Source organism: Montipora capricornis, chromosome 2, assembly GCF_036669925.1.
Source record: "Montipora capricornis isolate CH-2021 chromosome 2, ASM3666992v2, whole genome shotgun sequence".
Classification (NCBI taxonomy): domain Eukaryota; kingdom Metazoa; phylum Cnidaria; class Anthozoa; order Scleractinia; family Acroporidae; genus Montipora; species Montipora capricornis.
This window is the reverse complement of record NC_090884.1, coordinates 15758766-15773853: the sequence shown is the minus strand read 5'-3', so window position 1 is coordinate 15773853 and position 15088 is coordinate 15758766. Positions and strand designations below refer to the sequence as shown.

Genomic DNA, 15088 nt, shown 5'->3' with positions numbered 1-15088 from the left:
CATTTGACTGTTGCATGGGGAATGTTGCTTCAGAATGAGTAATTATTTTTCCTGACTGGTTGCTTGCGGTCATCCTATATTACTTCCTTTGTTAGGTCTAAAAACATTGGCCTGGGTAATGGACAAAGAAAGTCGGGGGAATTTGAAGAATATGTGCTGGAAAAGAGGAAGTACCTTCGCAATGAACTGAAGCTGTGTGAAAGAGCAACTCAGCGTGTCTTACTTTACTCTAACAATTTCTTACACAAGAGGCTGAAGACTGATCCTGCAGTGAGTGCTTTAAAAGTTTGCTCCAATTACAGTAAGGAAGGCTAGTTTCAAAGGCAATACCAGGCAATCATGAATGAATGATGCTGGTGATGATGACGCAATACCAGGCAATCATGAATGAATGATGCTGGTGATGATAACGGTATAGCCTTATAATGTTTGTTATTTGAATTTGGACCAGGTCTTTGAAGTCGTTTTCGTGTAGGAAAATGTGTACAGGCTACAGTGTAACACACCAGTTCTTTATTTAGGCCAGAAATTTGCGCTTCGGTTACTTTCGCGCCACGCGAGTCGCGTCGCGCGCGACAGGAATCGGCAGCGCTATCGCGTCGCGCAGGAAACGCGACGCGAGGGGGTATTAAACTTACTTTTGAGCGATACTGTAGTTGGATCAGCTGCCGCAGTCGTTTATTACTACCCTACGCACAGCTCGCAAAGCAAGGCAATAATTAAAACGGCACTACGACAAACGGAGTGTGAGTGTGCTGGGTACCTAAGTACAGCGGAAACCAGCGTTTACTCAATATGAAGACAAATTGTACGAAAAAAGACAAGGAATTATCAAAGTCTCGTTACAATTAAATATGACAAACAATGAAAATATAGAACATCTGGACTAAATGTACTAAATCTAATATAAGAAAGCGTTAAAGATTAAATACAATCATCGAAAAAATGACAAACTAAAAATATTGTTCATGAAAACATAACGAAAAATAATGGGAAAGAAAGCAGAAAGAAAAAAATTACACTGGAATAATACGTCGCCCGCCATCGGGTCAAAAAAACCACTGGAAAGCGTAGTCCTTGATTGAAATGAGACGCATCGCGCAACTCCGAGGATTAAAGTTTTGATATACTATATAGGATCAAAGTTAGGCTACAAGATGAACGGCTGTTCGGAAGGCGAGAGAACTTCAAAAACCAAATCAGTTGGATTTATAGCAAAGGTACAAATTTGCATATACTGAACAAAATTGCTGCAATTCTTGTGAACAAAAGGCTTACTCTTGAAGTACCAGGAGAGATCATTAACATGATAAATATGGTTCGAACCGTAATGAAGACGCTTTCCAACTTCACGTTTTTACCTTGGAAAGCATTTATTCATCAGCATCATGGTCGTCATTTCCGTTATCATTACCACTTTTTCCTCAAGCTCAAGACGCATTGCACAACTGTCCATACTTTTATTAATTAATTTTTCAATATCTTGGATTGTCTTTTCGTCTTCTCTCTTTCTCTTGAAGAAACCCCTTCGTGTTGAAAGACAGAAAGGAAAGGCTGCCTTGGGCAAACTTAAATTGATTGAAGATCTTCCCAAGGAACGTTGCTGTGTGGATAACTGTGTTATGGTGAGTAAAAGGCAATTAAGCTTAAGCCTTAATCTGGTCTGTTCAGTAAATGTTTGTCGGCCAAGCTGTTTGAAACAATCTGTCGTGCTTAAGGGGGCAGTGTCACGCTATTTTAGTCAAAATTCAAAACACTATGAGACGTTTTTGCGTGGATGAAACCCAAAAAATAAAGCTGTAGTTTTGTTGCCAATGGCCATTGAGATGCACTGAAGCATTTTTTTGTTGTTTGCAAACCAAGGATGGATGGGATGGAAATGGCTTGAAACTTTAACAATTTTGGCCAGTGGTTTCGAGTTTGGAGACGTTGTCCTCTGAAAGTCGCCAAAAGTTAAATACAAATAGCTCTTTGTGCTATATTATATTTTGTATCATCTCAGTGACTTGTTAGGAATGTTATACGTATGAGTTAGAGTACTAATTTAGATTTTTACACAGTTTTGACCTAAAAACAGTAAATCTAGCGTGACAGTGCCCCTTTTATGTCCACTTGGGTCACTTCGGGCTTGCAATGAACATTCGTTCAGACTTCTTTGTGCAGTATGAAGACCAGTGCCATTGTCTGGGCCTGTAGATGAGACGAAGTCAGGTATAATGCGAAAGGCCGTGCAGTGCCCTATTCATGTATTGCTTCAACAAAAGGGTTTTGTAAAGAGTACAGTGTAAAGTAAAGTAAAGTTAATTAAAGTAGACCTTATTTAACGTCGATAACTCGTAACAGTAATTAAACTGTCGCTCATTTTACTCCCCCCTCTCCATCAGTGCTCCGTTTTACGGGTATTTAAAGCTACTAGCTACACGCAAAGGAAAGGAGTCGAAACAAGGATGCGAGATCCGGGAATCGAACTTAGGACCTCTTGCACCAAGGCCGCGCACTAACCGACTGTGCCATCCTTGCTCCTTGCTCCTTGTGTAACGTTCGCGCTAGAGACAGGCGGCAAATTGCTCAAGTTTAACTCGTCTGATTTTTTATCTCTTGCCTGTTAGCCACAGATATGGAATGAGTGTTGAAGAAAGAGAAATAAGTTGAAATAAGATTGTATTGATGATTCTACTGCGGAACAAGAAGCCCGTTGCGTTGGCCTTTCGCTGCAAACGCGAATCATAGTTTCCCCAGAAATGTTCCAACATCTAGGTTTCCTGTTAACTACAATCCTAGACAAAACTGTTGGGAAGGTTAGCACTTTTGAAGTCTTCGTTGCTAGTCTCCCCTCCCCCCTCCTTCAATGTTGTGCAAAACTGAATGGTTTCAGTGGGAAATTGTTGAGTTACCTTCCAACATTGAATATGGGAGAGGGGGGCTATGTAAGAGAAAGTGAAACTATTTCTTGTGAGGTTTAACAGAAGCGGGTTGCAATACAGCTCTGGTGTGGTTCATTTACATAACCCTCCCAACTACTTTTGTCTATGATTGTAGCTTTCTATGTCAGGAATTATATGTGAGTGGAATTAGTAATAAAACACACATGAGGGAATCCAGTGGACTTTCGTGGCTGGCTCGCGTGAGATACATGTTTGTCGCGAATCGGAGAGCATCGTCTATGGTTAACACTGGTAAAACTGGGAAATCTGTGGAGTCCACAATTACTGTATCGATTATTGAATCCCTTGATGGGAACATCGATATATTTTTATTTCTTTCTCTTACAGATTGGACTAACTCACTCGAACCTTCTGAAACAGTGGCGAGACAGAGCAGTGTCAGGGCAGACTGAGGCGCGGAGAGTGCTGGCCGAGATGTTGACTCCTTCAGGAGGAGCTCGATCCAATTGTTATAAGTTCATTTCTTGGGTGACAGGCTGTAGTCATAGTACAATCGGCAGAGTCAATGAACAGATGAAAGCAACAGGCAAGTTGAGAACAGATAGTGATTGTGTGCCGTGTTTAAGTTGCTACTATATATAGCTAAGTGGAAACTTTACCACCACCTGCATGGTTAGTGCAGACAAAGGAACCAGTCTTTAGAGAGAGGTTGTATCCCAGGTGGACCAAATTTTATGGTCTCAAGGTCCGGTAAATATTTCATTTGCTTGGGTTACATTTTCGGATTTTAACTATTTCACACAGACCAAGGGTAAGTAAACCAAGTCTTTTAAGCCTGCCTGAACTCTTTTTTCTCTCTTGGTAATCAAGAGGGTACTAACATGCGAATAGGGCTACAGTGTATTACATGTAGTCCAGTGAGAAGCCAAGGATTTAACAAACATCTAGTCTATGTAATTTTATAAAGGAACCTGCCGCCCCCCATGCAGCAGCCGATTGAGTCTTGGAAGCAGTTGGAACTAGTCAAACCAATAGACCAATTTCGACATATTAAAAATGTCAGTTTGGAATGTTAATAATGATTCCTGCGTTCTGGGGAATAAAACGGGGATTTGATTGAGTTTTGTTGAAAAATATGTTTTAATAAGCCGAAATTGGGCTATATGGACTTTTCTGAAGAACATTTGGAAGGTCGCATGTTCCACTGTGGCACTCTGAGAAGCACTCGAAGTTTTCCCCGAGCATCCCCGAGTCAACGTTGAAGAAAATCATGTCTTCCACGTTTGTTTTATTTCCTTTCAATTTTAGGTGGAGACCGCGAACCTCCCTCGCATGGCCTCATCAAATGGTGGCAGGAGAATCCTAAACCCAAGAAACCCAAAGAAAAGCCAATATCTCAGCAGCAAGTACAAACAGAGACCGTGCAACAAGTAGCCTTGCAGCAAATCCAGCAGGCAATACCACAAGTCAATATTCTCCAAGCTGCAGTCAGTTCAGCGGGTCTGTCAGCTGTGATGATGCAGCCATCAGCATCATCTGGCATGTCTGCGCTTTCCACGGTGAACAGCTCGCAGCTCGCTCAGACGCAACTTCTTCCAACTGTGACGTTTGCCAATGGCTCGATTCAGGTGCAACCCGCTCCCATTCAGGTGAGTACCATCCCTTCAATAAGTACGTACAATGTTGCATTACTCGATATAATACAATAGAGCGAGTTTCAATTGAGTGTCGTAAAACCAAAACCAAAGTAATTACTTTGGCTAATCAAAAAGGACTGAGACAATCCAGCGAACTAATCAAAACTCGAAGTAATTACACGTAGCCGACACAAAGCGCAGGAAAATGTGCACTCGTGAGCCACGATTGGTTTTGGTTTCACTTCTGATTGGTTGAAACGTTGAACCAATCACTGAGTGAAGTAATCATAAACCAAAGTAATTATCTAATTACTTTCGACACTCAATTGAAAACCGCTCTAGCGAGCTTAGTTGATTGGATGACAATTATATGACTGCGTTCTGGTCATGCTTACTGTATACTCCTCGACCTGCTGATCCAATGCGTGTGCGCAGGAAAGGAAAACACACATTACTATACTATGTACATGGTAAAGGTCTCTATTACTTAAACACGGCACGGCATTGGTAGAAAAGAAGAGAGATCTATCTATCAGTGTTTTCACTGCCATGTTACGAAAAATCGCTTTAGGAAAGAAGGTAAGAAACTGATATTTCTGCAGAAATCTCGAGTTCCTATGCAGTTTGGTGCCATCTCTACTGCTTTATCTTTCAGTTACCTCAAGCTGTCTGGTTTAAGAAAAAAGGTCTCTTTAATGTCTTTAAAGTGCCCCTAACTCCCAAAATATTTTCTTCGCTAAAATGAATCTTTGCACCTGCTCGAGACGCATTGCGGCCATTTTTTTTCCTTTTTCTAACAAATCCTGCCATTCTATAGGCTTCGAAAGGTGCGATAATCCAAGCATCTTTTGTTCACGACCGAGTCAGAAGGGGAGTGGGTCTATTCCTGATTTGACGTCAAAAACTGATTTACATTGCAGTAAATCTTTGTAAAAATGCATGCAAAGTAGATTGTGACGTCAAATCAGGAATAGACCCACTCCCCTTATGACTCGGTCGTGAACAAAAGATGCTGCTTGGATTTTCGCAACTTTCGAAGCCTATAAAATGGCAGGATTTGTTAGAAAAATGAAAAAAATGGCCGCGATGCGTTTCGAACAGGTGCAAAGATTCATTTTAGTGAAAAACATATTTTGGGTTTAGGGGCACTTTAAGATCTGTCCTTTTCAAAAAGGGACTTTATTTACGTGTCTAGTCGTTCTAGCGCTGAATCACTAATTGGGGACACTGTAAATTTAAATTAACAATTAACACAAATCAAGTCAAATGTTGGTTTTTGAGGAGAGGGGAAAATCGGAGTACCCGGAGAAAAACCTCTCGGTGCAGAGTAGAGGACCAACAAACTCAACCCACATATGACGCCGAGTCTGGGAATCGAACCCCGGGCCACATTGGTGGGAGGCGAGTGCTCTCACCACTGCGCCATACCTGCACCCCATTTACAGCAGTGTAATCGTTTTAATTATGGAACGATCGTGTTTGTCTGCTTGATCAAGACTGAAAAATGCAAACCGTTTAGAGCGAAGTGTGACTTCAGGATACTTGTGGATCTTTTTTATGTCTTTCTATAAGGCTCATAAAGTCAAAACTCATAAAATCAAAGATTTGCAGCATCAGAGACTTTAGACTCAGATAATTTGTTAACGTGGAAGTCTCCAAGTCATCTTCAATATTGCATAGTGTAAAAGTCCGATGACGTCGTGATGTGGATCTAGAACTCCATGATGTCTCGTCAATACAACCCTGTAGGAAATCTACACTGATACAAATCCAGGCTAAAGCTTTTCAGTAGTTTGTATGTTGTAATTACATAAAATAATATGTACATCGTGAACGAGGAAAAGACGTAGGATACCAAACAGAGTTGCTGTCCTTACCTTGTCCAGATTCAAACCACGCAACCGATTCAAGTACCTCAACTTCAAGTGCAGGTCCAACAACAACTCCAGCAACAGCAATTGCAATACCAGCAGCAGATCCAACAACTGCAATACCAACAGCTACAACTGCAGCAACAGCAGCAGCAGCTGCAACAACAATTGCAGCAAACGCAGCAGCTACAGCAACAGGCCACACAGCAACTTCAGGCTCAAGTGAGTCAAAATTAAGCAGCGTTTCGTGCTGCTTTCTTCATCAGTAACATATCACTTTGGTTAATAAGGAACCTTGACAAAGAGTTTCATTTCATAAGGGCAATTCTCATTTTCGCAATAACTAAAACACGGTTAATAATTCCTAGTCTTGAAACAGGTCAAATGTGTGCCAACTATCCAAAACTAAAAACCAACTTGAGCTGCGGTTAGGTTAAAAAGAAAAATGGCTGCTAAACGTTTTCGTATTCCATGAAGACGTTTTTTTTAACTCGATTTTGCGTCTTACAAAATAGTTGGATCAGGGACTAGGGATCTTGGTTGATTTCTTTTGGAAAAAATGCTAGAACTCTGAGCGCCAGGGTTTCGGTGTGTACACATGTACAGTTTTCCTCTGACACGGAGCGTTAAAACTTCATGGATTATATATTTGGTCTATTTTTTTATCGTTCTTCAGATTGTCCATCAGATTCAGCCAGTACAGCAAATTCACTCGTCGACAACTCAACCGCAGCAGCAAGCACAGCTCCAGCAGACGACACCACAACAAACGCAACAGCAGCAACAGCAAGAACACAATGCACAACAAACGGCTGTAACACAACAAACTAATCAGCAACCTGAATGTCAAGACACACAACCTAATGTCACTATTACCATAGCAACTTCAAACACGTTGCCAACAGCGACCTTGCAAGGGAACCTAACGGCCACCCAGGCAACACCTTTGAATACGGAAAGTTTGTTTGCCACTGACGCGTTTCATATTTTAAGTGCTGTACAACCTCAAGTTGTCACTCTCCCAGTCTCCCCTCAGTCGACAGTTGCTCAAGCCGTGCCTGTGTCTCTTATCCAAAGCCCAAGTGGACAACAAGGACTGTAGTAGATTAGACACGGCACCCCACTGACATGTGTGGTGGAGACTATTTCCATATTCAGCCAAAGTTGGCAATTTTTAGACTATCTGACGTAAAGTTGTAGAGGTAGGCTAAGAACCCAAAGAAATGTTCTTAAAATAATATCGTGAAGGGATCGAAGGAGGAAAAGAGAACCATGTTTGATGTAAGAGCACTAATGAACGTCACATAGTGACGTGCATTGGATAATTGACCAATCTTGCAATTTTTTGAAGTTTGGGCCAATGCGTCTCAGAGCAAGCTTCGAGTGAAACAGCGGCATTTTGAAGAGGGGTACGGGTTTAATTTCCCCTCTTCCTCTTAATGTTAAAGAGCAATGCTTTGGGAAATGCTTGTGCGAAAAATAAAACATTTTGTTTTAAGAGGACTGACGCTACGAAATCACAGGACTTGTTTTTCACAGCAGAAATCAAAGTAGTTGCACTCTGCAATGGATAAAACTCCCCACTGCCCCCGATAACTATCCCAATTATTTGAACGCGTGTAAAACTCGCCAGTTATAAAAATATTTAATAGTTAACCCTTTGACTCCCAGGACTGATCAGAATGTAAATTCTCCTCACAATTTCAATGAAATGTCAGTCAGACAGGTATTGAGAATGAAGAAGTGTGATCTTGATATAACACTAAATTCTTATGACTAACCAAAAAAACAAATGTATGGTGCTAGTTAGGAGAATGAACGTATTGATCTTGGAAATGAAAGTGTTAAAAACCCAAACCCAAATATTCCCGTTAAAAGTGCTTCAAGCTTAAAACTACAAGAACGTAAATCTAAGTGAATTATGCAAGAACAAAACATATGAGAGAACTGAGTGATCCTCGCACTAAACTAGACAATTTAAGCAATTGTCGCTTTTTGTAGACAACTGAAAAATAGCCCACTTTCGATATGTTAAAATAAGGCATCATCTTGAGGCTCTAGGGAATAAACTCATTCAAATCCTTATTTTTATTTCCAAGAGCCTCGAGAAAAACCTTAAATAACAATGACCTCAACCAAGGTTTTCTGAGCCCGCGAGACTGAGCACCCCTGGCAAACCATTTTTTTTTTACGAAAACCGCTGGTTAGCAACCTTGGTTCTGGTCATTGCTGTCTAAGGTCTTCCAAGCCTCGAGGTGGCGCCGTTTGTTTAGGACTGAATCTTGATCTATCGAAATTGGTCTATTTAGTTGTCTTCAACGGGATTCGAACCCATGACCTATGCGATGCCGGCCCAGAGCATTGCACAGGCATCGCAGAGGTCTTTCGAAGCGAGTCTTGGTGCTCAACTATTGTAAGGGAAATGAGTTTGATTTGCATAAGAATACGCAACTCATTTCCATTTGAATGGTTGTGCACGAGAACTCGCTTTGAAACTGAGGCATAGAGCAACTCTGAAATGGGCTATTTGTCAGGTGTCTATACACCTTATTCCAAAATGGCCGCCATTTAAATGATTCTTTTGTTTTTATTCAAATAAGCCCTTGATGTCTCGTTCTTAAGCTTAAAATTCAAAAGAATATTTTATCTGGAACGAGGCAACAAGGGCCAATTTGAAGCCGCATAAATCAGGGGCCATTTTGGAATAAGGTGTATAAAAAGCGACAATAGACCTTATATGCGATGGCCACCATGTTGGATTTGCTATTATCATGCAAATTAGCTACACGTTTCTAAGGAGGCAAACAACACAAGTTCGAGAGGTTATAACGAACATCTTAGCCACACAGATGATCTGTTTCACGGTCATTAAATGTTTCTCACCTAAGTAGTAAAATAGAATGATTACACAAGTTACTTCGATGTTTTTTTAGTGAAAAATGAGCAGATAACGATGTGGAAAGTCAAAATATCGAAGGAAATCAAAGATATAAAATTATTATTAAAGGCACTTAATTCTAAATTCTAAAATGTACTTTTAGCAATGTTATGTCAAGATGTCGACAAGCCGATTTTCCGCAATTTGCCTATTTTCAATGGTTACGCCCCCAGCATAACACATGGCTAATTTGCAGGACAATTTGAAAACCAACATGGCGGCTATCGCGAATAAGGCCAATTGCTGAAATTGTCTTGCTAAGTGCGAGGAGCACTCAGTTCTTTTATTCGTCTACAAATCGCACTTCAATTATAAATTAAAGTGCCACTATGACCAAAACATTAATTTATATTTTTATTTGGATTTTAAAACTATTTTAACGAAACAGTAAGTCACCCAAGTTTTAAGCTTTTATTTTTTAAAAAAAGAAACCTGTTTATTTTGACTGGAATTTTCCTATTTAATGGTCCGCAATTGCTCTTGAGAGAGCTGGATCGAGGAGAAATTGACGTCAAAGACTCGGGAGTTTCGGGTTTTCAGACTTTAAAATTCCTGTTTTGCATGTGAAGTAAGCTGCGTTTGCACACTGAAGTATTAAGCTAGTGAGTAAATGACGTCACTTTTCCCTAGATCCAACCCCCTGAGGTCCAATCGATCAGTTTAGATCGATAGTTAAGGCGGACCGTGAAGTCCAAAACCTACACTCAAAGTAAACAACCTTTGGATAAAAATCAAAGCTCAAAATTTTGTCAGCCAAGAGTTAAGCAATCACACTTTCAGAATGTAAGGAAAAAAAGGAGGTGATTTTTTGATCATGGTAGCACTTTAACAAAATAACATTTGAAAAGATTAGTGGGGAACCGAGGAAGGGAAGTCTTTTCTCGGATGAGGACGTAATCCAAGGCCTTATCGTTAAACCCTTTTCTGTGGGAACCCATGGCCAGACACTGTTCTCTAAGATGATGTCATGAGGTTCCGTATTGTATGCAGATATAAATGGCGCTAGTTCTTGTGGTGACCCCTTCTGCATGGCGAAGACGATAAACCAAACTAAGCTGATAATTTGGCCTTTTTTAAACAAAAGAAAGGCAAATTTTTTGATTGCCCCGCGCAATTTTGCTTTTCTTCTTTCACGATTCGTAACCGATTTATACACCGCAAAAACTTTGGAAATCTTTACATGGCTACCGGGAAATAACTCGATGAAATCGTCCTTGCGAGCAGAGGCCTCCTTTCTATCGCACTCGTGTAGGAAGATGGAAGGGCACCTTGCAAGGTCATCAATCACTTTCACCGGGAACCACATTTACTTTGCAAACGCAAGAAACAAATAGTGTATGGCCGGTGTAAAGATCGTTGAGAAGAAAACACACAGTTGATGATTACAGGGATTATTGGAGACGGGACCTACGAGACATTCATAAGGCACAACATATCTTTAGCGTTTCGGTAGCCTCGCAGCTCCTACAAGGTCTCACCTGATTGGAGACCACCCTTGAGGTTTAACAAAAGAACAAATAACAGAAACAATGGCTCTTTTGTTTTAGGCCTAGGGTAACAGAAACAATGGCCCTTTTGTTTTAGGCCTAGGGTCCATTGTTTCTGTTATTTGTTCTTTTGTTAAACCTCAAGGGTGGTCTCCAATCAGGTGAGACCTTGTAAGAGCTGCGAGGTGACCCTAGCGTTTCTCGCTACATGGTTAAATTTACATAGCATGCTCGACGCCCCTTCTAGCTATTCCCCAGGGTTTTATCCTATCCTTTTTAAGCCACCTCTCGCGGTAAACTCATTCTCTCTCATTTCCACCCGGGCTCTGTTGTGTGCTGCGGCATGGTTTTCCCTTGGTTTTTTTTTCGCCAATGTCGCTGAAGCTATTATGACACAAGCTCCAAACGCTCCCATTTCATTAGTAGGGCTAACGCTCACATTGTTCATATGGGGTACAAAACTAGCACTTCACATTACACTCTAATAGTTAAGTCTGTTGAAATATGTGCTACACGGCCAACGTTTGTAAAAACGTAACCTTTCCTTGTACTTGTACATGTTCATGGCCGTAACTTTAACATCTTCAGTTCTCACGGCCTGCTCCCGTCCGACCTTGTAGCTCAGTCGCTAGAGCAGCGCTGATCTAACCCGAAGGTCGTGGGTTCAATTCCCACCCTAGTCAGAGTTTTTCTCTGTCCTTGTGTGGGCCCATTTCCATCAGTAGGGCTAACGCTCACATGGGGTATAGACGCTTAGCACTTCACATTACACTCTAATCAGTTAAGTCTGTTCAAATATCAGTGCTACAGCACACGGCCAACGTTTGTAAAAACGTAACCCTTCCTTCCCTTATGCGCAGTCCGAGGTTGCCGCATACTAGCCCCTTCGAAGCCACATCGCCAGACATTGCCGGGTCAGGAAGGTCCGTAACAATTCTAACTGATCTACAGGTGCACAGTTCTCCGGATGATTTTTTGGTATCCAGCGACGTGGCTACCATTCCCACATTTATACTTCCACTCTATATCTTATGCAAGGTTTTTCCTCCCATATCTCATTAGCGTAAGCCATAGTGCCTTGAATGAGTGTGAATTTGTTACTATAGCTTATCTACCACATTCGAAAAGCTAAGGAATTCCAATCAGTTACTATTTAAGACCCTCCGGGTCTCGTAATAGGTGGTTTTCATGTTACGTGATCGCCGCCATGTAGGTGGACGAAAACAAAGGATTTGTCATTAGCTTCTTTTGTTGGTTTACCAGCATTTTATTTTGTACATTGCACCATTGTGATCTTTGTCGCTAGAGATTGGTAGCAAACCACCTATAGTCTAGACGTGTGCACATAATACATTTCTTTCGCTCCCCATAAAATTTGCGTAGGCATTGCTTTCGATTTCTCTTGGGTTTGCGCAAGTAGAGATTGGGGAGATAAGGGGCGCTAAGGTTTAGCATCGAGAAGCGCATGACCATTTCTTCAATTCCCGATTATGAACCTCTTTCATCAGAAATCAATAACACTTCCGTTTTCGTCTGAATTTTAATAATGTTCTAGTGTTATTATTTACATGAATGTCTTAGAACAGATTTATATTTTCTAAACGAGTACGAGATTGTTTAAGAGATTGGTGCGAAGCCAAATAAAAGCAATAATTGCACAAACGTTGCTGTGTACAAAATTCCAGACAAATTTAGTTCACTCTGGGCTCCTTCCACGCTGCATTATCGTTTGGAAACGTTTTCGATTAATTACTATCATCCCCACTACAACGCCAAAATCGTCGACGAAATTTCTTTGGAAACGCTTAGCGAGGACAGGAAAAAACGGGGACCTTAAAGACGATGACGTCAGAGCGTCGAGAACTTTTGAAAATAACATCATTCGCTGTATTAGAAAAGCCTTGATTGTAAAGGAGCTCTCTTCGTTGGAAAACTTTATCATGAAATGATATTGCCTTAAGAAATTCAGGTATTTTCATACTTTCATCTTAGAAAATACTCCCTGTTGGTCTAAAGCTAAGTCAGAATAATTGGGTGAACGAGAGATATCTGTTTGTAAACATTCCACCTGTCATTTGCATGTGCCAACTACTGCAAGAAGAAACGACTTTGGGAACGCTTTGAATCGACAGTCAAGCAAAGGTTGGTACAACAAATATCAATAGGTGAAGTTAACGCTATCTTGGCTTTTTTTATACATTGAATGATGAAAAAAGGTCATTCTACAGTCCATCACACTGCGTCCGAGTTTAGGATCTATAGACAAGGCCGTTGATGACCATGTTTTAAGGAACTTTGCTTCCTTTCCATGTGCTCATACCCCCAAACATTTCTCAGGTTTTGATGGCTCATTCGTACTTCAATGATTATCAAAACGTAACGACATTTTCTCTCAACTCAATGTTTCTCAAATTGTGTGTAACAAGACGCTTAAAAAAGAAATTCGTACCTTAATGGACAAAAAAATAAATCGGAAAAAATTCCCCAATTGACACAGACCTCAACCAGTCTACTTTTATATATTAAATCATGAAGGCTATCACTGTCAGCCTCGCTTCCATTCAGAGGCCAGGAAACTCAGCGGCAGATCATTAAGTATGTAAGGGCCAACTGGACAAAGTGAAGGTGCCGGATTCTGGTGGATCTAACCAATAAATTTAGATTGCAGACTCGAATAAAAGAACAAGGATGGCTGTACGGCTGAAGCTAGTATAATTTTATATATTTTTTAATTTTAGTATATTTGTTTTTAGTATATTTTTAGATGTAAAATGGCCCAATCCAAAATGTCGAGGTCACTTCACAGAAGAAACCACGGTTTTCGATATTCCTTTCTGCAAATAATTATCATCACATCCAGGTGTCTGCACGGATTCTTTGCATTTAAAACGAGTGCGGAGTTTTTGATTCATAATAAGGACAATTTAGACATTTTTTCCTATTCGACTTGTTTAAATTTGCAACCACGTACCCAAAAATGCCTCTGGAAGACATATAACCTTGTTACGTCATCACCGCCATATTGGTTGGTATAAACAAACGAAACTGTTGTTTTGGCACCAACATGGAAGCAAGGACAAAACAATCACATCAAATAATTTATACAAAGCAGTGTTCTTAACCAGTCGCCATAATCACGCTGCAAATAGCGACAGACCTCTGAGAGGGTTTTGGCAACTATTTGAGGTTTAGAGGGCTTTAACTGGTTGCCACAGGTCTCAGTGCTTTGCCCGGATTTGCTATTATGGCCTACACTCACAAAATCTCAAACGAGAAATGACATTATGAATCAATGGGTGAGAGCTGTCCAGTTCGTTTTCTGAATCGATTTAACACTGATGTGATTTGCGTCTAAGGTCTTGATGGCACAGGAGGCCGGCCAGGTATTGGTGGCGCAGGAGCCGGTTTTCCCGGTGCATTGGGTCGCCTGTGATGATTAAAAGACAAACAACATTTAACAAAAAAAGTAAATACATGAAGTAAATAAACCAACGAAATCGGACTTCTGGTATACAGTTACCAAATTTCCTCTTTGACAAATTGGTAGTTGAAGATCTTCGACGTCGTGGCAATCGAAAGCGTTATTTAACAATAACAATAAATGAGTGAATCCATTGCTTCGCAAGTCTGTGAGGATACATCTACTTACCTGGGAACAGACGGAACATTATCTGGCCGGGATGGCACCCCCGGGACGGGACGGGATGGACGTGACGGGGGTGTAGGATTTCCTCCTGAGGAAGGCCGATTTGGAGCTGTTTGTCTGTTGTTTCTATGAGGGGTAAACAAGAAATACGCTTACTTTTTTAAAATACTGAATTTGAAAAGGAGGACCCAGATGTTGGCTTTATAAAGGGTCCCTAAACTAATCCAAAACCTAAAATCATTTTCATAAAATTCATATCATTAATATGTACATATAAACGAAATAAATAGATGTTCACCTACTTTTTTTGGAATTTTGTTTAAACTAACCTGTTGACGGTGACATTTCAAACTGGCAACTTAATTCAATGTTCAATGATTCTTGCAAAGAACGAGTAATAGAAAGTGGTAACTTTGCCGATTTTGGATCTTGCATGGATAAATTAGCTCAGGCATTTTTACTTTTATAGTGTTCAAGTGTATTCCAACAGTTCCAATCATGTTTCATGTTACTTTCATTCGGAATCAGGCAAATGACGTTTTTAGGAGAAATGATGGCAGCCTGTTAAATTCTCTGTTAAATTCTCATGCTGACCTTACACCGGAAACTAGCAATTACCCAAAA

General features: G+C 40.6%; 2 protein-coding genes across 2 annotated transcripts in view; one reads left to right on the top strand and one right to left on the bottom strand.

Moving 5' to 3' along the window:
- The window catches only part of LOC138038953 (uncharacterized), an 18956-nt gene extending 11062 nt beyond the window's left edge, over positions 1 to 7894 (top strand). The window contains exons 7-12 of the mRNA XM_068885062.1: positions 96 to 270; positions 1521 to 1625; positions 3273 to 3471; positions 4194 to 4534; positions 6409 to 6615; positions 7070 to 7894. Coding sequence (XP_068741163.1) covers positions 96 to 270; positions 1521 to 1625; positions 3273 to 3471; positions 4194 to 4534; positions 6409 to 6615; positions 7070 to 7495 — 1453 coding nt within the window. The 3' untranslated portion in view covers positions 7496 to 7894. The remainder of the gene's footprint in view (positions 1 to 95; positions 271 to 1520; positions 1626 to 3272; positions 3472 to 4193; positions 4535 to 6408; positions 6616 to 7069) is intronic.
- A 4450-nt stretch (positions 7895 to 12344) lies between these two features.
- Positions 12345 to 15088, bottom strand: part of LOC138038958 (dynamin-1-like) — a 30065-nt gene continuing 27321 nt past the window's right edge. Inside the window, exons 22-23 of the mRNA XM_068885073.1 lie at positions 14468 to 14590; positions 12345 to 14245 (exon numbers count right to left, since the gene is read on the bottom strand). Coding sequence (XP_068741174.1) covers positions 14170 to 14245; positions 14468 to 14590 — 199 coding nt within the window. The 3' untranslated portion in view covers positions 12345 to 14169. The remainder of the gene's footprint in view (positions 14246 to 14467; positions 14591 to 15088) is intronic.